We start from the raw sequence: 24713 nt of genomic DNA, 5'->3' as shown, positions 1-24713 counted from the left end.
GTGTTTTATTGTATCTTTTAGATCTGAAGTGATTACCCCCTTTGGCTTTCATGTCTACTTTTCAGACATAAATTATGTTCTAAATAATGTATTTATAAGTTTGGTTATTTGATTTTTCATGTTGCTTCACTGTGGATTTATTTAAAACTTAAGGAATTTATTTAGAACTTAAGGAAAACTTAATTAATAAAATACAATTGGCTTAACTAACTATTGTTGCATATTTGATCATTATAAACATTTTATAATGTATGGAACATTTTAAGCAGCACTGTCTGACTTTAATGTTTTTGTAAGGGATGCTGTCAATTGATATGAAATATTTAAAGCAACTCATTAATGTGTGGCAGCTGTCTTGAAGCCCCATATATTCTTATAAGACTCCTCATAGGACAAATGATAAAACTTCATCATAAATAACGATGAGGACAATCCTCTGTGTTTACACATGACTTTATTTTGCATTACTGATGTGCAAAAATTTCTGTTTTGCATCCATCAGTAAGCACTTCCTCCATGATATCCTATTTATTAAATTTAGGATTAGGATACAGCATCCATATACAATTTTGTTCACACTGAAAACTGAAATAGAAATGCAGAAATAGTTACAATGTGATATCTGAAATATGTGAACAATAAATATTTTTTTCTTATTTTGAGAAAAATGAACTGGCTTCTTGTAGTTCTTCACATGGTGGAGTTGAAAGCTGTAGTTCTTCATATGGTGGAGTCGGAGGCTTTGGTTCATATTCTTGTAACCTTGCTTCTTGAACAAACTGAGAATAACTGAGAGCATCACTGCGCTTTCCAGTTCGTGTCTTTTGTTCTAAGAACAAACCAATGTTATCTCGAGGTGGGAGAGAGATACTTCTTTCAAAACGGGGCTCCTCAATTTGCAGCAATTCTCGTACATGCTTTGAAATTTCCTGCAAAGAAAAAAAGAGGAAAAAAGTCTAGAAATCTAAAAAAAATCTAAAAAATCGGAAGGTGTAGGAGCGCCATCAGTTGAGTTTTTCAAGAAGAGATTAGACTGCCATTTGTCAGAAATGGTGTAGGGTCTCCCGCTTGGGCGGGGGGTTGGACTAGATGACCTACAAGGTCCCTTCCAACTCTGATTATCTGTATCTCTGTATCTAGAAAACAATTACTATGTTCATCTTTCTAAACCTACATAATTATCATTATAGTACCCCACTAGGCTGGCATATAATTCAAAGTAATCCAGTGCAGTATACACAAACATATAAATGTACTACTGTTACATGTAGTTTAGGTTCTTAATCTTTTATACATCAAAAGGTTTAAAATGGATTTTGCCACAATAAAGAAACATGGTCACACAAATCCATTTCATTCTCAGTAAAGAAAGCTGGAAAATATGTCTGTAACATAAGAATAACGTCTCCATATGCATGCATTTCAGGTTCAAATTTAAGCAACCATTCTTAGCTTCTAAACAAACACTAAAAATACTGTATTCTTAACATTTATCAGTTAAACATTTTCAGAGAAAGTCAGTACAAAACCACAAAATTAATAAAAAGTAAAATCATCAATAGTCAACAGCATGATGGTAACATTCTATGTGTGTGAACAAAAAATATAATTAATAGATTCTCCCATATAGGATCCTTTTAACTTAAAATAACTATATGGGGGCGGGGGGTTTCTTCTGTTCAATCACATGCAATTCTTGGAGACTGCCTAAGCAAATCCCTACAGCTTTTTGGGCAAGATTTTTCAGAAGTGGTTTTTCATTGCCTCCTTCCTAGGACTGAGGGAAAGGGAGTACCCTGAGGTCACCCAGCTGGCTTTGTGCCTAAGTGAGGGACTAGAATCCATGGTCTCCTGGTTTTCAGTCTGATGCCTTAAGCGCTATACCCAACTGGCTCTCACGTAGTATTTATTTATTGATTAGATTTTTATTCCATCTTTGTTACTTTATAGGTGATTCAAGGCAGTGAACAAGAATAATATCTTTCTCCTTCTGTTTTCCCCTATAACAACAACAACCTAATGAGGAAAGCTGAGCTGAGAAAGAGTGACTAGCCCAAAGTTACCCATTTGGCTTTCATGTTACAGTCTCCTGATTTATAGGCTAGTACTTTAACCACTGTACCATACTGATGTACTATTATAAGAAGCTAACATACAGCTCTGGCATTATACTATATATTTTGTGTCTGATAATATCCTTCAGTTATCACCCATGCAAATATATATGTACTCTTACCTTCATATGTTCAAAATCAGTAATCCCAATCTGTGGCAGATTTGAACAGTTTACATATATGAGTTTCCGTCCTGAGATAAAATTTGTAGTAAAACACTCCTATTTAAAACAAAATAAGAAATATTATTATTAATATGAGCTTCAGATGTTCTATTCTTCCAATTACCTAGCTAGCAGCACCTACAAAAATATGAAAACATGATTCATGAATATCCAAAAGAGAAAATTTTGGGACCTCCTTTACATTTTTTAAGCGCCACTGAACTCATTTTTATATTTCAGTAGGCTGATAGACCAAAGAACCTAAACAAGAGATAAGGAACCTAATTTTAGCTTACTAGTACTGGTAGTTATACTGACTAATGACTTATCAATGATGTTTTATTTAGCAATGGATGGCACTCTTCAGTGACTTAGTAGCTCCAAATTCCCCTTGTTGGATCTCTTCTGTTTCTTTTTTCTTTCGCAATACAATACTAGGGGTGTCAATCTCAAGGCCTGGGGGTGCTTAGATCTGGCATGGGATTTCCCTGGAAACAGCAAAGGAACGGCCCACGGTGCCTCTACCGGTGAAAATGGAGCTTGGGAGGGCTGTGCCTCCCCCTCTCGAGCTCCGTTTTCACTGGCAGAGAGTTGCAGGAAGCCGTTGCAGCTGAAAATGGAGCTTGGGAGCCTGTTTTCACTGGCAGAGTGCTTGGGCGACCATAGGTGCCCCTAACATGCCCACCCTTTCCACGCCCATCCTGCCCCCCCCAGGTCAACTACAACCCTCAATGAAATTGAGTTTGACATCCCTGCTGACAACACTCAGTTCTGCAAACCTTAGTGTTTCCCCTTTAGGTATCATAGACAAAGAATCCCATAACTGAAATCCTTTGTGAATAATTTTGTCATCAGGGTACTCTTTCTAGGGATATGACCATGATGTGAAACTAAATTCATACATCTTCCTAAATTCATATATGACATTCCTTAAAAAGAATCTGTTTAATGGGCCACAATTGGCTGACTTCACACAACCAAATAAACCACGTTATAATTAGTGCACTGGTGCATATTTATCTAAGCCCAGAGTCATTGTAAGTTGGGTGACCATATAAATGTTCTAAATAAATAAAAATTAGTGCATGAGTGCATATTTGGGTAAACCCATAGTCATCATGAATGAATTGGGTAGCCACGTAAATTTCCTAAATAAATAAGTGACTGAATAAAGCTACAACTCATTTCTCCTTTGTATCTTTTGTCTCTCCTCATCTCATTCCATTAAAAAATGACATTTAGTATTATCTATGAAAAAATATTTGATTACCACTTTAGATAAATGTACAAAATCTGCAAGAATCTGGATAGCAATAAGGATAGCAGCCAGAAGGCACAGACTACAGGTAATCCTTGACTTACAACAGTTCGTTCAGTGACAGTTGAAAATTACAATGGCACTGAAAAAGTGTCTTATGACTGTTTTTCACACTTATGACCGTTGTAGCATCCCCATGGACATGTGATTTACATTCAGATGCTTGACAACTGACTCACATTTATGACAGTTGCAGTGTCCCAGAGTCATGTGATGCCTTTCTGAGGCCTTCTGACAAGCAAAATCAATTGGGAAATCTGATTCACTTAACCACGTTACTAATTTAACAACTGCAGTGGTTCACTTAACAAATGTGGCAAGAAAAGTTCTAAAATGGGGCAAAACTCACTTAATACATTTCTCACTTAACCATATAATTTTTTGGTCATAAATTGAGGACTACCTCTATTCTAGCTTTTGTTAACATTTACTGATCATCTTGATTTTTGTCACTCAGTCTTAGCTACACTGTCACTGGGATGTATTAAAACATGACACAAATTCCAGTCCTTACATACTTGTGTTTTACATCACACCACCAATGCAAAAGGGGGAAGCTTACATTATGGTAGTTTTATTGTAGCATTGCTACATTCTGAAACCAGGTTGTGTAGGTTATTTTTGACAACAGGCAAAACCTTGTATCAAATAATGCTGTTTTTCTTACAGATGGACGCATTATGCGGAGCCCTATTGTTTAATTGTAATAAATCACCAGTGGCAGGAAACTATGCATCCAATCTGGATTCACCAAACATGCTAAAGTGGATCAGAGGCTTGCTGCTTAAATCAAGTTTGAATCCAGTCATTGCAAAGCAAGGTGTGTGTGTGTGTGTGTGTGTGTGTGTGTGTGTGTGTGTGTCTGTCTGTCTGTCTGTCTGTCTGTCTGTCTAAATAGGCCCAGTTTGGGACATACTCCGGAAACTATGGCTTAATATGAGGTGTGAACTCATTCTGCTAGCAAGGAAACGCGATCTTAACTTGTATTGAGGAAAGCCCAAGTCGCCGATCCATTCAGCCACCTCCTCGGGGGTCCAGGATAAATACAAAGGACCAACGATGATAGGAACTTTGACTTCGGGCAGAGCTTCAGCTTCGGGCAGGGTTTCGGATGCAGCCGACGGCTGGCTGCTTTCTTTGACTGAAGACTCAGGCTTCAGGGAAGAGAGGCGGCGGCGGCGGCGGCGGCGGGCCGGCGATTCACCCTCCCCCTCCTCTTCTTCCTCCTCATCATATTCATCTTCTTCGTCCTCCTCCTCCTCTTCCTCGTCCGCGCCAGCCGCCTGCAAAGACGTGCTACTGTCCATGGCTCCGACCGCAGGGGGAGCAATGAAGGAGGAGGGGAAACTCTCCCGGTACTATGACAACGCGTCCTTCCTGGAGAGCGGTCTCCATGGAGACCGGTTCTTCCGGGAAGGGTCGCCGTTTTCCCTTTCCTTGCTTCGCTCACTGTCGTCGGGACAACGCTCGAAGACCGCTCTCGTTCGCGGCCGAATTTAGGCGGGAACTCCGGAGGGTGAAGGCCTGAGAAGCGGCCGCTGTCAGAGGAAGCGGAGCGTTCGGCTTTCCCCGGCTGTTTCCGGCTCGGTTCGCCTCTCCCCGCTTTGACTTCGGGGGCTTCTTTGTCTCGCTTTCCGATGTCGGGCGAACCGGCCGCTCCCGAGGATACCCGGTTCAAAGCCTCCGCGCTTGGAGGCCGCGAAAGCGGAGCCAGCGGGGCCGAAGATCAAGAGCAGCGTGTGGCGGCGTCTCAGCTCCCGCTTCCTCCAGGTACTGTGTTAGAAAGAGGTGGAGGGGGGTTGAGTGGAGAGGAACCGTTGTGCCTGTCAGGCCTTAAAGCTCCCCCGAGGATCTCGCAGAGGGCTAGGGTGGGCTCGAGAGATGCGGGTTGTTTGAGGAGGGGGTTTCTTAGCCGCTAAGTTTCCTCCTTTCGACTTGTGGCTGGGGCCCTGCCAGGCAGGAATTCAACAAGTCACTCCTTCCCGGCCACGTGAGATGCTGCAACCCGTACTCGGTTTCCTGTGTTTGGCGGACCCGTTGCCTTGTCTGAGAGAAAGTAAATGGCCTTAGGGACTGATGTGCTCTCTCTCTCTCTCTCTCTGTGTGTGTGTGTGTGTGTGTGTGTGAGAGAGAGAGAGAGAGAGAGAGAATTGCCTTTCCTTTGCTCTTTTCTCCTTTTCCCTGCTCACCCAATAATTTGAATGTGCCCCCTTTCATGCCATGTTTAACACCACATCTTAATAGGCCCTGGACTGTGATCTGCAAAATAACCGTTATTAGAAGAATAAAATAACCCTTATTGGAATAATGCCTTTAATTAGGATGGAGTAGGTGTTTCCCTGGAAACTTTGTCACCTGGAGATTTTTTTTTTACTTCCCAGGCCCACATAATTGTCATTTTGCTCTGTGTTTAATCTCTACAGAGAAGCCATGTGCATGTGGGGGAGTTGATTTATTAGAGATGCTTCTTGTATTTGATTGATGAAATAGAAGAGCACCATTGAAGATATCCATGGACATGTTGTGTAGAGATGATTGTTCTATATTTTAATGGAGAGATTGGTGCTTCTTCTGTAGCCCCAGAACTTCCCCCTCTCTCTTTAGAAATTCTTGCATTTTGGTAGTCTAATGTTGAACCAAAGATAAATTTGCATTGTAATAAGGTCAGTGTCAGACAATAGGATCTTTGTTGTCAGCAAAGAGCAAAACCATGTCCCATTATTGAACAAATTTGGGAGAGAATATCATTATGTATCATGTTGTATTTATGAGCTGAATAATAATATGACTGACATTTTTCTTTCAGTAATGGTCTTATATTGTAACATTGATAATTTTGTTTGTGAGACAATTCTCCCTTGTGGCATTGCATTGTTTATGTTTTCCCCTAACATACCAACTGTTTTATAATTAGGCTAATGTAGCTTGGTGCAACTGTTGCATCATGTAATCGTGATAAAAGTATTAAAGTGATTTGATTTTTTGTTTTATATGCCCAGAAGCGATTGCTTTTTGCCCTGTGTAGTCATAGTATGTAGAATTAAGTGAATTAAGTACTGTTTTCACTAATTTGAAGATTGAAGAAACATGAAATTAGTGTCTAGCCTGAAGTTTTATATGCAGTTTTCCAAAGCAGTAGTCTCCAAACCTTTTTGATAGTGCAATCCAATCAATAAAAAGTTTGAACATGAACTCCAATATGTGCATGTTTAATATATTATTCCTGAATGAATGTATTACATACTTATAAATAGTATATGTAAAATGTATATAAAATATTATATACTATAATATTATAGTATTTATATATCTTAATTTCTTATTTAGCCTTTGTTCTACTTCCTTTCTACACTGCAATGGATCAATTTGTGCACTCCCTGTTGTGTATGTGCACTTCATTTTAGAGACCAATGTTCTAGAACACATCTCTCCAAAATATAGTACATACACTAGTTTTATTTGACAGCTGTTGTAACCTTGTAGATACCAGTTGAAGGTTATAATATACGAAGTAGATTGAATCATTTTTGTATTTGAAACAAAATCTCATAATGTCTCTCCTTGGAAATAATAACAATACTAATAAATAGCAGTTTCTGTCTTTTGTGGCATTAAAAGGAGATTATTACTCTACCATGATCAAATTAGGCAGATATAGGAAGCCATTGTATTAGCTTTTCATTTAAGGATATGAAAAGGATAACATTTGTGGATAATTTCTAACCACTTAAATTATTTTACTGCAGATTATAACATTGTTGAAAATAATTGTTATTGCTTTTAAAATAAAAAAAATGAAGAAAAACAAAAACACAATAATACATAATTTTTAAAAATGCACAACAAATGCATAAAAATGAGTGAAAAATTACAACAAAAAATATAGGATAATATGCCGTTAGAATAAACAGAGTTCTCTGCATAATTATTTAATATAAACACTAGCCATGTATGTGTGTTCATTTCTAATACACTTATAGAACGGTCATGTTTTTAACCTATCGGTACTTTATTTTATATAAATGAGTCTCATATTCTATTTGCTCATGCAAAGTTTTCATCTACAGGCAATCTGCTCCTAAGTAGCAAGTGAAATCAAATCTTCCATCCACTGGAAGAGTGGAATAAATGGAGTAAATCTTTTTAAAAATACTGCAGTATCAGTCTTTTAGGTATAACAAGGGCATGAAGAATCCATTTATGCTGTCCTGTTGTTAATTTCTATATATTAGGTATATAATTCAAGAGTATATTATTGTCTCAGAATTTTACTTTTTGATGCAATTTATAATATATGTGAATTGCTTTGAACCTCATTTGAGGTGCTGTATAAATGGTGATATTCTTATGATATATTTATGGTACTTGTTTATCTCTGTAAAATCTCTATCAGATTACAAAATATGTTGCCAAATAAAACTATTAGAAAGGAATAGAGTGTTAAATGTTAAAAAAAATCTAGACTAGTCTTAACCTGACACCTTGCAAAAGTGCTGGACTTTGGAACTATATCTTCCAGAATTCCCAGGCAGGGACAAGTGAACTATGAATTATAGAAGCTGCAGTCCCTGTACATGTGGAGAACATGTGATTGGAACAAGCTGGTGTAGGGTATTTTTGCATGATATATTTTCTCATTGGTGATCCATAGTTTGTACAAAGCCCAATTTGGGGGATTTGAAAGACATATTAAACCACGAGTTAGCATTTTGAGTGGATAAATGGCTCCAATCTGTTTGGGGCCAAAAGGCATATTTGACATTTTAAGAGCATATGACAGGTATCGTTAGAAGAAAGAAAAATATTGACATGAATAGGATTTGCCTACAGATTGAGTGCCATAATCAAACACACTCTAACTCCCCAGAAATTTATTAATGTCCAGTTTGGCTCTTTTCTATACAGATAAATTCTATCCATCCTTTTTCTTTGACAGAGGGAGACAATAAAAAGTTATCTATATGGTAGTTGGACTAATACACTAGAATAAACTATATATTTTTCTGGGGGAAATATTCCATTTTTTTGCATAAAAATGAATAAGCAAGATAATTAATCAGCATGATAAGCATATTGTCACATTTTTCTTTTTTCTTTTCTGACAAAATAACTCAATATATTTGTTCATGTAGCTATTCAGTCCTGCTAAAATAGTTTTAGTTTTTAATACCAGCAACTTTTTCAAAATTCGAATTCTGTCAAACTGAATGCTACATTACAAAACTTCCAGTGAAATAATTTCTGGGCAAATCTTTGAATTTGATGTGCATAAGAATTAAACCACACTGCATGCAATTATTTTTATTAATCATGTATTTAATTTCAGCTCTTGGATGGCTAGAAAAACTACTATTTGTGTAGCAAGTGAACTTAACCAGAAAATGAAACAAAGTTCTTTCAGTTTCAATATTAATATAAGCCGAATATGCTAAATTAGATTAATTTTGGATTGTGGAATATTGTTGGATTCATTTTTTCCTAGAAAAGTCAGCTCCAATCCGTGTAAAGAGATGTCTGCTACTGAATTTCTCTCTTTATAAAGTGCTAATTCCCTGGAGGATCTGAGATTAAGCAAGATACATACCACCCATAGGGGAGATGAGATTTTTTTAATATCTGTATTTCATTTAGAAGACCATCATGATTCTAATTGTTAGGCCTGTTGGTTACTCTCACTTAGAGATGATTTCAGTTATGTAATCTTAAACATATAGTATCTTTAAGATAATTTATAATTTATTTTTACAAAAACTACCTTTCCAGATCAAATCACAATATTCTGCTAGAATGATAAAATTACCATAAAAATGATAATGATAAACTATAAGACGTGGTTTATAGGTTCTGAATATTATGTCACAAATACAAATATATTGTTGACTAATCCCACTAAGAGTAATGTAGGTGATCCATCCTTTTTGATGTCTATTGTAGGTTAATCTCTGTGAGCCTGATTATAAACATAATTGTCTAGTATTGTTTAGGACTAAATTCCTGGGAGTAGGTATACTGTCTTAGAATAGAAACCTCTTCCATTCATGAATGTTATGTTTACTAGTAAATATCTCATATTTTTTTTGGAAGTAGGATGCTTTGAACCCTACCCAAAAATAGTATATAGCATGATGGTGCTGGCTGATAAAGCATCGTGCCTATAAATGAATGGTAATTAGAAGTTCTAAAAGATGAAATATTATCTTTGCTCTCTTCTAGAAAATGAAGATTCAATTCAAAAATCAATCAAAGAAGCTATTTCAGAAAAGGATATATTACCATGCAGGTAAGATAATAACCGTGACTCTCTTGATATAAATCATTTGGGTTGATCTTTGTTTTTATTTTTACTTGTTAATATGCTGCTAGATAGAATCCAAAGGACTATTCCATACTCTCAAGGCAAGTCGTCTTCTCCCACTAGCTATGATGAGTAGCAATACCTTTGGAATGCTCACTAAAGAGGGTCTCCGTATTTCCTGTTAACTGTTATTGATAATCAAGGCATATGGATAAGTAATAGCAGTGTTTTTAACCTTTTAAATTTGTTTGGTGTTTTATTTATGATTCAGAGCTTTACTGGATGCTTGATACTAGTGTGAGCTGTAAGGGGAAATTAAATATATAAAAATGAAAGCAATCACAGCAAAAATGTTTGTGAACATTTTATTTGTTAGCTGTATTTATGGTTAGATTTATATTCCATCTTTCCTCCAGGAGTTCAAGGCAGCCATCATAGCATTCCTGCCTCCAATATCATCCCCACAACAAGCGAGGTAGGTGAGCTGAGAGAGTAATTGCCCAAATTCATCCAGGCAGCTTTCATGACAGAAGGTAGACTTAGTCATAGGTCTCCTCTGTCTTAATTCAGCATCTTAACCGCTACTCATTAACTCATTACACATGATTAGTTAGATCCAATAAAACCTAATAAAATCTAATAATCTTACTAAAATAACAAGTAGAAATATCATTACTATGTTCCTAGGACTAAGAACAATTTTATAGTATTTTTGTAAAATTAATATTATGCAAAACAATATGATAGATCCTAAAATAGTTCTTTAAAAATAGGGATATTATTCTGCATAAAATCATGGAATAGAGAGAGGGATAATAGTGATAAAGCTTTGATCAGTTCCTCATTTCAGACATAATATAAAACATGCATAAAATGACAGAGATAATGGAGCAACAGATTACAGCTGAAATGCTTTGTGGGGAGTTTCTTAGGGAATACTATACAGGTAAGGCCTAGGCAATAGTCTACTTAGTTTTATTTTATATTAACAACAATTTATCAAGTGTATATGCCACCTGATTCCCAGCAGTTCTGGGAGGTGTATACAGTATTTAAACATTTAAAAACAAAGAACAATATAAGAATAGGAAATAGCAAAGAAATCAAAACTGGAGGGGACAAAGAATATTAGTCATCCTTTGCAATTAACCAGTAAATAGCTTTTCAACCATGTTAAAAACTCAAACAATTAAGTAGTTTTATAGCCATGTAACATTACACAGAAGTCTTCATTCTAATATTTTCATGGTATTCTTTTCAATTACTTTTGTCTATTTTTCTCAATGCTGCCAAGTATAGAGAACATTGCATGCCCATATCATTTTCCATAAGAAAAGTACACCATTTAATAAAATAATTTTATAGTTAGTCCCACAGTTGGAAATATAATATTTAAAATGAAAAGAAATAATATTGTAGGCCAATTTGGTTAATAAAAACTAACTTAAATCTCATTGTTTATTTTGCTATCATATCTTGCCATTGGAATTTGATTCCTTCTTCCAGTTAATGAAATTTAAGGCTGAACGTGGAGAGGCAGTTCTTGACTTAAAACCAGTTGTTTAATAACTGTTCAGTTTTGGCAGACTCAGAAATGGTGCATTAAGGCATGTAAAGTGCTTCTGGCATTATAAAATGTTGCCCTGCTGGCCATGTGGTCACATGACCACATTGCAGATGCTTGGCAACCAGCTCATATTAATAACAGGTTGCCAAGTGCCCCCCAGTCATGTGATTGCCATTTGCAAGCTTCTCTGCTGGCTTCCCCAAAAAGTCAGTGGGAAAGCCAGCAGGGAAGATTGCAAGCCAGCAGGGAAGATTGCAAGTGGAAGGCACAGAGAGGAGTTGAAATATTTGAGGTATAGCTGATGTTTTGCTGTCAAATGTTGCTGTAGCCCACTGAAAGATTTCAGGTTCGCTCCAGGAACAGAGGGAAAATCCTTTGGTAGGCTGCAGAAATGGAACTAAAATCCAGAAGATTTCCCATGAAGGGTTTCCTCTCTGTAAATGCAGGGGAGGTGAAGGATGCAACAATGTTTGAGAGCAACAGGGGTGCCTGCTGTATGCTGACATTTCAGCTCTGTGTGGAGTTGAAATCCTTCAGCAGGCAGCTGTTTTGTTCAGCCTGCTTAACTGGGACATCACTTAACAACCGCAAGTGGAAATGCTAGGATTGCGGTTGTTGAGTGAAACAGTCACATGGGTGTTTTGCTTAATGACCACTCAATGACTTGAGATTCCAGTCCCAATTGTGGTTGTAAGTCAAGGACAAATATGTAATATAAATACTGTCTTCTAAGGCAGTCTCTATATTTTTTCTATTTGTGAGCACATTATTTATCACCATGCATAGAAACTTTACAGCAATGGTTACCTATACTTTTTGGGCTAGTAGAAATATTTTGAATTTTTGAAAAAATGACATGCATGCACTTTCAGAAATGGGACCCCTGGTGGTTATGAACCACCCATTTATAAAATGGGTGCATTGGACAATGGCCATCTGCACAAACATTAAATTACCAAGAAAGAATTTGGTGGAAGAGGTCCACCTACTAGCTCACTCTCCAGAATATTACCTTCTATGCTTGGCTTAGGGTAATCATTTTTTTCCTAGAAAGATGAATTTTCTTCCTGGCAAGTTCTTGTGCTTTATCCCCTAGAGTCTACCCTTTGTGGATATATTACACTAGGGAATTCAGGTGGAGAAGAGAACTGCCACTTATTCCTATTCTTTTATCCTTTTGTTCGTCTCTTATGTATATAAAACACCTGCTCTCATAAACAACCATATATTTTGACTCCTCCCCGTTACAGTAATCTCAATACATCATATGTTTTGCAGGCACAGCTTCAATCTCCTTCATTTCTATTTGAAAACAACCTTCCTAGCAGACATGAGAAAAATGCTGCTGCTTCTTCTTATTAAATCAGAATAGATGATACTTAATTAGATAGAGAGTGATATGGCAATCTATCAGACACTTTAAATATTTGCATTAAACGCTAAGCCCACATGCAATGATCAACCCGTGGAAAATTTGGCAGGGATAAGAAGTTCTTGCTCTAGCTAATTGAACTGTTTTCTATAAAATATATTTTTATACACTACATTTTCTTTCTTTACAATGTTTTAAAACTGATTTTTATAGGTAAGTTGTTTGAACTAATCAGTCAAATTGTTGAGCCTTTTTTGGATGGATACATTATCTATGATAGCTAATTGTTTTTTAATGCTGGTTGTAGTTGAAACCCACTGTTTTATGAAAAGATTCAGCAATAATTAATCCTGGAGAAAATCTACCTATGTGGTCAGTTAAGAATCAACACTAACTTGATGGCACATAACATTCTTTCAGCTGCCTAAAGGAACACAACACAGCATTTCTCATTTGAATTTTGGCTTAGCTGAGACTCATCTGGATATAAAATGTAAGCCAGAGGAATCCTATTAGACTCCAAGTCACTTTACAAGTCTCTGTTTTCCCAGTTGATTGGCATTTTACCTAGCTGTTATACTAGGTTCTTAAAACATCCTGCATTCTTGTGCTATCTTTCTCTGAGAGGCTGCAGAATGGATCACCTATAAATTCAGATACTGCAAAGGATCCTGCAGGTGCTAATGGTAGTCCAGAGGAGCGAGATATAGTTGGAGTGGAGGAAATTCTAACTGATCAACTTCAGCACCAAGAGGAGGTAGGTGATTTGACTCTTGGCCTGTTTCTACTTGCCAAACCATCATTACAATCCTTTGTTTCTAAACATGTTTATTGATGTTTTCCATTTTAGTGGTTGTATGCTTTGAAATGTTTGTCTTGAGATAATAATAAATTCATATATGTAGTACAAATGATAAGATTATTGAACTGTATTTTTTCTGGGATCCATTATATTTTAATTGATTACATTTCTGTGTTGCCTAGAATTGAAGAAATGTGGAGCAGAAAGAAAACTTTAGAAGATAATACGTTGAAATATCTTCTGAAATGTTTTTCTAGTTAGTAGGATGATATAGTTGCAAATAGGAAATTAAGGAATTAAGATAAAGATATGTAGAGAAAAAACTATTTTTATTAAAAATTAAGGACTTTAATGCCACTGTATTTTATCTATATTCTATACATTTGTCTGTATAGGAAGCTATATTGCAAGTGACAAAAATCTCTGCACCACAGGGACCAGGTGATATAATCATGATACAGTCTGAATATACAGGTGCAGTAGACATCCTGTCTGCAGAGCTAGAAACTACAGATCTTCTAAGTGAACAGAAGAAAGGTAAGGGTTATGCTTTCACTGCTATGTCTGCATATGGATCAGTAGTTAGCATTCTATTGAAGAAATCTGCAAGATTTGAGCTGTTTTGTGGTAGAGTATACTAATAGTCTTGAAATGTTCATATTTAAGAAAGCAGCAAAAAAGATTTTGATTCTTGCTGTTTAATTTAGTTTTAGTTTTATGTAAGTTTATTTATTTTTGACTTGCCTCCAGGGAGATAGCGGCATACAACCTTAATAATAAATAAATAAGTAAATGTTGTTCCAACCTAGGTTTTTTGTCACTTCACTTTTATTCTTTTTTGTCTGTTGTATTTTTTCTTCTGTTTAAAGTTTTTAATCTGTAATTGCCAAGATGCTGGAGGTTGGGCAGTATATAAATGTAATAATTATTGCTATTATAAAGGAGTATTATAGCAGAAAAAGAAATCCACAGAAATCTGAAATATGGGAAGACCAAAATAGAGTTCAGGTTGCTGTTACATTATTTAATTATAATGCTTGGGATGAAATTATAATGATTTCATAGTGAATAGTCAATGGATTTTTAAAATTTTAAGTATGGCAAATTAATACGGCCCACATTGTTGGGATCATTCATTACACCTTTATCATCCAATTTGTTCTTAGAAACGTTGCTGTGCCAAGATGTCTAATTAAGTCATTATACAGTGTATGGTAGTATGGGTGAGTCATTGAAAGAATAGATTCAGTCAGTTAAAAAGACTCATAGCGAAAAACTGTCAGCTAAGAGAGGGGCTAAAAAACCTAATTCGTTCTTTTGAAAAAAGGGAAATCTTGTAATTAGAATATCCAGTCTTGTTAAAAATTCTATCAGCATCTATGTTATAAAAACTAAGAAAGTCATCCTTCTTTCTCCAGTTCGGCCACCTCCGTTGATTCCCCCGACTACCTGGACAAATTCTAAGATAAGGGAGTTTAAAGCAAAGATGGCAAAGGAGAAGAATGCCCGAATGCTAGTGAAACGGGGTGAGGTATTAACAGTCCGGGTGCCCACCCATCCTGATGGGAAGCGTGTCTGCTGGGAATTTGCTACAGAAGATTATGACATTGGGTTTGGAGTCTATTTTGATTGGACTCCTATTACTAGTACTGCCATTACTGTTCAGGTCAGTGAATCAAGTGATGAAGAAGATGAAGAAGAAGAATTTGAAGGTATGCCAGGTCTTCAATAGTGATGTATAAATTTAATGAATATATATGTAAAACCATTATGTCCAAAACAGTCTCTTAAGCAAGAATAACCTCTTTAACTTGAGTTAAAGAACTCAACTTCTTAACTACTTTAAGTTAACTTGAACTGCACCATTAGTCTTCAAATTATTCCACAGACTATCAAGCAGGAAAATTTAATAAACCTTGATAATAAAATGTGTGCTTATTTATTCATAAATATATCCATTCATTTATGGACATAGTTGTGGCTCCAAACACTGCCAATTATGAGCAGCTTGAGTGTCAACCTCTGCAAGTAAAGTTCAAGTGTACATAGCATCAGAGTTGGGCCATTTAAACTTTAAGGAGGGTGCTGTTCTAGGGAAGCAGGCTAGTGGTAAAAAGACCTATGCCTGGATTTTTGGCTAAGATGTAATGCGTGTATGTTTGTCATTGTTGCCCTCTTTTTACTCCTTTTTCTTTATTGTTAAATAGTTTCGTTATTTTGGGGTTTTTTATTTTGTGAATTGCCTAGACTCTATTGGACAATGTACAGTTGGGACATTGGGCATTGGGCAATGTCCAAATTTTAATAATAACAATAATAATAATAATAATAATAATAATAATACAATTCCAGGACTCTGCTGATGAAATTCCTCAGTCATAGGATCTATAGGCACCTTCACAGCCCTCTGAAGTTAATGAACTTTACATATCTTCCCATAAAACTAGCAAGAATTCTTTCCCCGTAACTCAGGGAAGAATTCTATAAATGTAGGGTCACTGCAGAAATTGTCTCACTCTTTTCTTGTTTCTATTGCAGTATAATATAGAAAATCCCTTACCTGCTAGAAGTTGGAATGTAAGCATTGGAATAAATCAGTGTGCATTGGACATGGAGATCAGGCTGTGCCTTATTGCTTCCTCTCTTACAGTGATGACGATCACTATTATTTATTATTATGGAATAAAATGGGCCACTTAGAAGGTTCTGATGAAATGACAAGGGGAGGAAAATCATTCCCATTTTATTTTTTTATCAGTCATGCAAATGTGCAAAATAATACATATAATAAGATGCATATAATTTGTAATACAAATAAATAATGACAATATTTAGATATTCAATATTTTATATGCTTTAATTATAAAACAGTTTGGGAATTAGGTTGTAGTTTGTTTTAACTGGAATTTTCTCAGGTTCCAGTATAAATATGAAAAGTCTATCTCCAGATGTTTTGAAACCTGTGATGATGCTGTGTGTGTAGGCTTCTTCTACAATCCTGAATCTCTATGACTTCCTTGTCTTAGTTTTTATGGCTGATGCATTTCCCTTCTCAGGTCCTATTCCTGTTGGCGATGTGGAAAAAGGAGCCAAAAGCTATTTGCGAAACCGTTATGGAGAGATCATGCCAGTCTACAGAAGGGACAGCCATCAAGAAGTGCAAATAGGCAGCCATGATTATCCAGGGGAAGGCATCTACTTGCTCAAATTTGACAATTCTTACTCTCTCCTACGCAACAAGATTCTTTTTTTTCATGTTTATTATACCACCTAAAAAAGTAAATAGTTTTGTTGCCAAGACTAATATGTATATCTTGTGATGGCCAAATTTTGTTTATATACCCTTCCTATTTGTCCCATTGTCCAAAATGGAGCTAATGATTATTAGCAATTCCACTTTGTTGTATGCAGACAGAAAGCTGAGATTTTAATTATGGCAAGCAAGTCACCGGACTTAAGATTTAAATGTCTGTTTTTCTTTGATTGCACTTACAATAACTGAAGTTAAAACATGCCTTTTCTTTGGAAGTATATATATTATCTCCTTCTACTCTACTAGCTACAAATACTGACTGGAATCAGCTGCCAAAACAGCCTATAGAACTCTGCCCAGAACTACATTGTTACTGTGATATTGTACACTGCCATTTGCTTTGTAGTGGAGATCTTGTAGAATGGTACACGCGTTGCCTATTCAGGCCACTGGCAGGCTGTCTTCTCTCATTTGCCTCCCATAAATGGTCATCTGCTCAGTTGTTTGTATATATTTTAAGGCTTGGCTGGACGCAATCCAAACTGCATCGTTCTCTTTCAATAAGAGAACAACATAACTTTAAAAGAAAAATGTATATCCTCCCAAATCTGCTTTTGGTGAATTATTTGGGAAGCAAACATCAACAAAGGCTTCTCCAGTTCCAGAATTCATAGTTTGGGGGGCACAATATGCTGTTTTATTGGCAACATTTCCCAATAGTAAAAATTGGTTAACCTCCAAATGTTTTTTTTTTTTTGAAACATTATGTTCAGGTAGCATAAAGCAAACGAAGCCAGGAACTGTTTATTTCAGAGGGCAGAAAATATCCATTTCATTTTATCTAGATACTAAATGGAAGCAATTTATGTATATTTATTACAGTGCTTCCAGATTCCTAGGAGCAAACATTTCCAGAAGACTTTATACCTTTCAAATGTATTATACAAGCACCTAATAGTTACTATATCAATAGCCAGACAGACACAAAATACCATTGACAAAAAGCAATCCTGAACTATATTACAGCAGGTAGGCACAAATGAGTCCCTTGGTATATTACAAGTATTGACTTTCAGTGATGATTTTGTAATTTATATGGAAGAGTGGTCCACAAAAGCTCACCCCCAATATAAAATATTGAGTCTTTAAACAATCAAGTATTTCTTTTCTTTTTCACCTTTGTTGTTTATTCAGAATTCAAAATCACTGCCAATATTTAACAGATAATAGATAACCAGAGTTGGAAGGGACCTTATAGGTCATCTAGTCCAGCCCAAGTGGGAGACCCTATACCATTTCTGAGAAATGGCAGTCCAATCTCTTCTTGAAGGTCTCAAGTGATGGCGCTCACACAACTTCCAAGGGCAAGCTGTTCCATTGGTTGATCGTTCTCACTGTCAGAAAGTTCCTCCTTATTTCCAGGTTAAATCTCTCCTTGTTCAGTTTCCATCCATTATTCCTTGTCTGGCCTTCAGGTGCTTTAGAAAATAGCGTGACCCCTTCCTCTCTGTGGCAGCCCCTCAAATATTGGAAGACCGCTATCATGTCTCCCCTGGTCCTTCTCTTTACTAGACTAGCCATGCCCAGTTCCTGCAACTGTTCATTGTATGTTTTAGCCTCCAGTCCCCTAATCATCCTGGTTGCTCTTCTCTGTACTTTTTCTAGAGTCTCAACACCTATTTTATAATGTGGGGACCAAAACTGGATGCAATACTCTAGGTGTGGTCTTACTAAGGCTTTATGGTATTAGTACTTCACTTGATCTCGATTGTATCCCTCTGTTAGCACTATTTAGGATTTCATTAGCTTTTTTGGCTGCTGCTGCACACTGCTGGCTCATATTTAGTTGGTTGTCCACTAAGACTCCAAGTTCCCTCTCACAGTTACTGCTATTGAGCCTGGTTTCACCTAGTCTATATGTGTACTTTTGTTTTTTCTTGCCTAAGTGTAGGAAATTTACTTTAGTGTAGTATACGCATAATATAGCAGAGCTATCTATTGCAGTTACCAGTTGGCAATCATATTATCTTTCATAGTTCAGGTTTTATAGAATGTATATATACAGCTCACGTTGTCTCTATAGGAGGAGACATATAAATATACTTAAGATTTCAGGGGCAGATTTGAGCAGGCCTTTTTAAAGCCTTGTGATCTTTGTCCAGTATGCTTAACTCTTTGCATGATTACACCAAATATTTATTGTAAGTAGTAGATCTTGGGGTATGTCCCTAAGAGGTGTTTTTGTTGAAGTTTGGTGATTTTCTATTTTTGCCATATTTTGAGTGAGAAACATACATAGAGAAATGAAACTGACTCCTATCTCAGGCTTTTTTAAAAAAATGGGAAATAAACAATGTTTTCAGATTTGAAATGGAAAATGGATAAATATGTACTACTAACTTTAAAGAGGAAATCAAATATGGCTACTCATTCCCATTTTTAAATTATTTAACATGAGTTTGGAGAAACAATTACAGCATTTAAAGTACAATAACTGCAAGGAACAACATTTGGTGGAAGAAGGAAAACTATAGTACAAATGGATTTTTTTATTCAGAATTGCTGATTTTTGAAAACAGACTTGAAGGACTCACAATTTAGAGGAGCCACTAAATTGTTGAAAAACGTATGAGCAGCATTTAATGTTCGCTTCCTTCCCCCATTTGTAAATTCATATTGTTGAAATCATTTTCTATTAAAGCTTATCTCTAGATGTCCCACACTGTACAAAAAATGAAGCTCACTATGTTTGTCCTCATTTTCAATCCAAAGACTTTGCTTTGTTTAGAGTTTCAGAAAATGAAACAGATTTATTTGCTTTGGCTAATGTTTTTTTGAAGAAATACAAAAAAAGATATATATTTTAAATGTGTAAATTTGTGTTGACTTTAATTACAGAGCTCTATTTTTAACTCTTGAGTAACATAAACATCTTTTGCAGCAAAGCAACTGTATTTGTTCTTAAGTCCCACAGTATCTTCTAAAGGTTTAATGTGACTTGCTGTTGAAATTACAGTATCATTTCTACTTGCAAATGTAGAAAATAGAGGAATGAATTTTTAGAAAAGAGAATAAGATTGAAATGTGGAGCAAGTTAAAACTGCAGTAGATATCAGCTGAGCAAAAGCCTTTGTGCCTTCCTTTCCATTCTCTTTAATGATAGTGGCTTTCATATTTGTTCCTGCTGAACTAATCAGTTTAAAATTTACTGCCCTTCATATGTATACTTTGCTCATTTGACTAAGGAAATCAATTTGTGAAATTATGAAATGCTGTTTAAAAAGAAGGATTAACATTCCAGATAGAGCACATCTTAAGAGTTTATACTCTTTTGATGAATCAGGTATTGTTGTGTATAATATTCCTTCTCCGTCTATGAGTTGTATATACACATGAGCTTTACAGTATCTGTACCTCTTATCCAAAGACTGACTAATCTCAGGCCAAGTCAAAGTATTTCTGTGCTTTGTTTCTCTTTCTACTGTGAAAAATTAAAAAGCTGTACGTGCTTCTTGGATTGCAGACCTAAAATTCTGCAACCACATGCTAATGAAATATGTGGAAAATGCTTAGAGTGAGAAGTTATCCTTGCCTGAAATTGATTCTAGAAAATTTTCAACATTATACATGCATTGTTGTAAATGAAAATAGAAATATAATTTCACTTGAGATAAATTAGCTATTATTTTAGATTGAGAGATTAAAGTATAATAGAAATGAACTAAAATAAAATAATACATACATAATGTATGGAAATAACAGGCTTTGGCCATGTTCATATGGTAGCGTAAAGAGGTAGCACAAATTAATAACAGTATATGCACTATATGACAACTTAATGCAGAACAGGATCTAGTTAGTCCCAATATATAAATTAAGCATTTTTAACTTATTTTACTTCCACTTAAGTCACACTTTATTATATTAAATATATAATATATTATTATATTATATATAATATATTATTAATATATTCAGCCCATGTATTTGTTTTAATTAGGCATAATTTGGTATATTTCCTCTTTAACTATTGACAAAGAAGCTACATTGAGACATTTTTGGAACTAATTTTGGATGGGATTGGACATAAGCTATTATTGATAATTGGCAATTAAGAGATAATTGGCAAAGTTGAGGTTCACGAATAACTGTGTGATATGAAATGATTGCTACAGACCCAAGTGCACTTAAATACAATGAGAATTTGGGTCTGTTTCTAAGCAGTCCTCTGTACAGCATTGTCCTGTAAGTCTTCTCACACGATGAGGACTTGTGTTTTCAAGACATACTGGTATTCCTCTTATTGTCCTTGTAAATTCAATAGAAGTCTACCGTATAGATACAGAGATGAAAGCCATCTTGAGGCAATTGGAACAGTTCAAAGTGGAGAGTTCACTGACAACTTCATAGTAAATCTTGCTTTAAATAAGAAGCATTTCATTTTATCCCTTAATCATAACATAAGAGCAAAATTCATGCAATCTGAATTTTAAATAGATTACAGAGAAATCAGGGAGACATTGTCTGATCTTAAAGCATTTTATAACCACTATTGATTTGCTTATCATAAGATTGGGATAACTTTTCTAGTAATAACTGTACTGCACCTGGGGTATTTTTTTAGAGAATACACAAAGGCTGAGTAAGCAAAATCAAGACTAATTTTTTGGAATTCTTATGGTAGACCAAAAGCATTTATAGTATAGTGAATAATAGTAATGCAGTGACTTTGCTTGTATTTAAAAAAGTCAGATTTATTTGAATGTAGAATATAGCCTTTTAAAATGGTTTAGTCTCAAAATAATGTCTAAAATGCATAGATGCAATCCTAAATAAATTAATTTGGGAGCAGGTCTCTCAATCTCTATAAGATTTATTTCTAAATAATTATGGTTAAAAGTGACTGCTGTAAAGATGTCAGACTGATATGTCAGAAAGTAGTTACATTGTAATTTAATACCGATATATTAGCAAGGCCTTCTGCTAGTCCATGGGTATTTCTGACAGTTTGGTATTAAAGGAAAATATTTTAATATTTAGACTTCAATAACATTTTGATTAATTCGATTTATAAATGAATAACTATTATTACTTTCCAGCACTTGCTTTCTGCTGGGCTTAGTGGAACTAAACTTATACTTAGCAGGTCTAAGCCTTATCAAAAATACAATATTGTCCCTGAGAACAAGAATAAAGGATTATTCTGTGCATTTTTATCAGTAACATGAAATTTTTGAAATAAAACAAATAGACTGGTTTGTAGTTTAAAATGATTGGCCTATAATGAAAAGATGCCCTTCAGAAGAAATTCTATTCTATTTTGTACCATATAGTTTTTTTATTCCGTAATGAACTTATTTATATAATTTTCTTAACAATTTGGTTTACATTCTCTTACTGTTCCAAACATTTTTTTTTCTTAAATGGAGAAGGCATTTTACAAGTTATGGCACTGGGTTGATTATTCTAGCACAGGTTAAATAAAGTGTTTCTTTCAGAATTTGATTGATATTTGTTACATTGTTTAGAACCATGGTTTTGTGACTGTATTTGACTTTTAAAAAGTTATTTCATTAAAGATTTTCAGCATCCTGCAGTCTTCTGTTTTTCTCCTATTTAACTGATTGGTTATCGATTACATTCAGCACTAAAGTTTTTGAAACCTTAATACAGTTGCTACGTATCAGCTAAAAGGCTGCATCTTTTTGTACTGGTAGATTAGAATATATTACAAGCACACTTGAAAAATAGGCAGCAGATAGCTCTCCATTCAGCAACGGTTAGTAGAATAACAGAGTTGGAAGGGACCGTAGAAGACTTCCAGTTCCTTTTAACCTTAGAGGACTTCTAGCTCAAGCAGGAAACCCTATACTATTTCAAACAAATGGTTATCCAATTTCTTCTTTAAAATCTCCCGTGTTGGTCACCCACAACTTCTGGAGGCAAGTTGTTCCACTGATTAATAATTCTAACTCTCAGGAAATTTCTCCTTAGTTCTTGATTGCATCTCTCCTTGATTAGTTTCCATCCATTTCTTCTTGTCCTGCCTTCAGGTGCTTTGGAGAATAGATTGACCCCTTTATGATAGCCCCTTAGATATTGGAACACTGTTATCATGTCACCTCTAGTTCTTCATTTCATTAAACTGGACGTATCCAATTCCTGCAACTGTTCTTTGTATTTTTAGCTGCCAACAATCCCCTAATCAACTTTGTGGCTTTTCTCTGCACATTTTATAGAGTTTCGTCATTTTTATATCTGGATGATCAAAGCTAGATGATCAAAGCAGTATTCCAAGTGTGGGCTTACCAAAGCATTTAAGAGTGGTATTAACACTTCATGTGATACTGATTCTATCTCTCTGCTAATGCAGCCTAAAACTGCATTGGCTTTTTTGGCAACTGCAACACACTGCTCCCAAGATCCCTCTCACAATTACTACTATTGAGCCAGGAACCACCTATTCTATACCTGTGCATTTGGTTTTATTTGCCTAAATGTAGAACTTCATTTTCCTCAGCTTTGGGTTTCATTTTGTTAGATAGGGCCCAGTGTTCAAGTCTGCTGAGATCCTTCTGTATCTTGAGCCTATCTTCTGGAGGGTTGGCTATTCCTGCCAGTTTGATGTTGTCAAAAAATTTGATGAGTTCCCCTTCTATCCCCTTGCCAAAATCATTGATGAAGATATTGAATTGTACTGGGCCTAAGACAAGAGTCTTTGGGTACCCCACTGCATACTTCACGTAGAATGCAGTTTCATTAAGCATACTGAGTGCAGTTGGTCATATTGAGTGTTGTTGGGTTAGGCAGCAACAGCACCAGAATCCATTTAGTGCTGTTGCTTAACCCACATTTTTCTATCACTTTTCTATTAACATCAAATTCACCCAATTGCTGTATGCCACACCCTCTAGCCCATGGCTGTCAAACTTGTGGCCTGTAGGCCTGATGTGCTATGCGCTGTCCATGCCCATCCCCGGTTTAGCAAAGGGGGGGAGTCGTAATACATCAGGTGATGCCACCATAATGACGCAAGTTTGACAGGCAGTCAGTACTATCCATAAATGTGCTTTCAGCAAAATTTTAAACAGAAGCCATGCACATATAGATCAGCCTAGTGCAGAACACAAAAATTAAGCCCTACATGTGTCGGCTTAAAGATTTAAAAGTTGCTATTTTTTTAGAGTCAGTATTTATATAGCAATTCTGTCAAGAATCTCACCTTGCCAGCTTCAGTCCTCCCTACACTTTCTTGCAGGACATTATTTATTTAGGAGATTTACATTGCCACCTATTCACACATGGCGACTCAAGGCCCTTGGCAATGGGACCCACAACATTCCTTGCCTCCCCACTCTGGTGGGTCGGGTAGATGTGACTGGCAAGAGACAGTCCCTCAGATAACCTGGTCCCAAGCCATAAAGGGCTTTAAAGGTGACAACCAGCACCTTGAACTGCACCCAGAAGCAAATTGGCATTGCATTGGCAACCAATGCAGCTCCCGCAGGAGAGGTAATACACGCCACCGAGGTCTGTACACATTATTATCCCTTCCTTATGTAGCCTTTTTATTGCAGATAATCATGCTTCCAACCATTAATCGTTTTCAGTTTTTAAAGGAAGCTCATGCAGCCCATTTAAATTGCAAAGTATTCTTGGGAATAAAGATAGTACTGGGAGTTGGTATTTCCAACACGCAGCTGCATTTTTAAATATATCATGGACCTTGATGGGCAAAAGGGAAGATTGGTCTTCCCAAATGCAACTTTTCAAAAATCAATTATTATAGGCTAGATGGGTCAGTGGATTTAGTTTTTTCTCATTTAAA

General features: G+C 35.9%; 2 protein-coding genes across 4 annotated transcripts; one reads left to right on the top strand and one right to left on the bottom strand.

Annotated features, from left to right (window-relative positions):
• Positions 1 to 437: 437 nt before the first annotated feature.
• On the bottom strand, positions 438 to 5008 carry SAMD15 (sterile alpha motif domain containing 15). Its single transcript, XM_087922052.1, has 3 exons — positions 4579 to 5008; positions 2237 to 2337; positions 438 to 929 (listed from the first exon to the last, which is right to left on the bottom strand). Exons 1-3 carry the CDS (start codon positions 4901 to 4903, stop codon positions 654 to 656), a joined length of 702 nt encoding a protein of 233 aa, XP_087778178.1. The 5' UTR covers positions 4904 to 5008; the 3' UTR covers positions 438 to 653.
• On the top strand, positions 5002 to 19757 carry TMED8 (transmembrane p24 trafficking protein family member 8). 3 transcript variants are annotated; one of them, XM_026712396.2, is made up of 7 exons: positions 5317 to 5366; positions 9810 to 9876; positions 10308 to 10366; positions 13458 to 13587; positions 14028 to 14169; positions 15051 to 15344; positions 16689 to 17039. In XM_026712396.2, the coding sequence occupies exons 2-7, from the start codon at positions 9871 to 9873 to the stop codon at positions 16904 to 16906; spliced, it is 849 nt and encodes a 282-aa protein (XP_026568181.1). In that variant the 5' UTR covers positions 5317 to 5366; positions 9810 to 9870; the 3' UTR covers positions 16907 to 17039. The 3 variants fall into 3 exon arrangements, with proteins under 3 accessions (XP_026568172.2, XP_087778177.1, XP_026568181.1); XM_026712387.2 differs by lacking the exon at positions 10308 to 10366 and having other exon boundaries at positions 5002 to 5366; positions 16689 to 19757; XM_087922051.1 differs by lacking the exon at positions 10308 to 10366 and having other exon boundaries at positions 5092 to 5366; positions 14067 to 14169.
• Positions 19758 to 24713: the final 4956 nt, after the last annotated feature.

The sequence above is a fragment of the Pseudonaja textilis genome, chromosome 1, assembly GCF_049901715.1.
Source record: "Pseudonaja textilis isolate UNSWEBS1 chromosome 1, rPseTex1.2, whole genome shotgun sequence".
NCBI lineage: Eukaryota > Metazoa > Chordata > Lepidosauria > Squamata > Elapidae > Pseudonaja > Pseudonaja textilis.
Note: the sequence above shows the minus strand (reverse complement) of the source record. Positions and strands in the feature narration are given on the sequence as shown.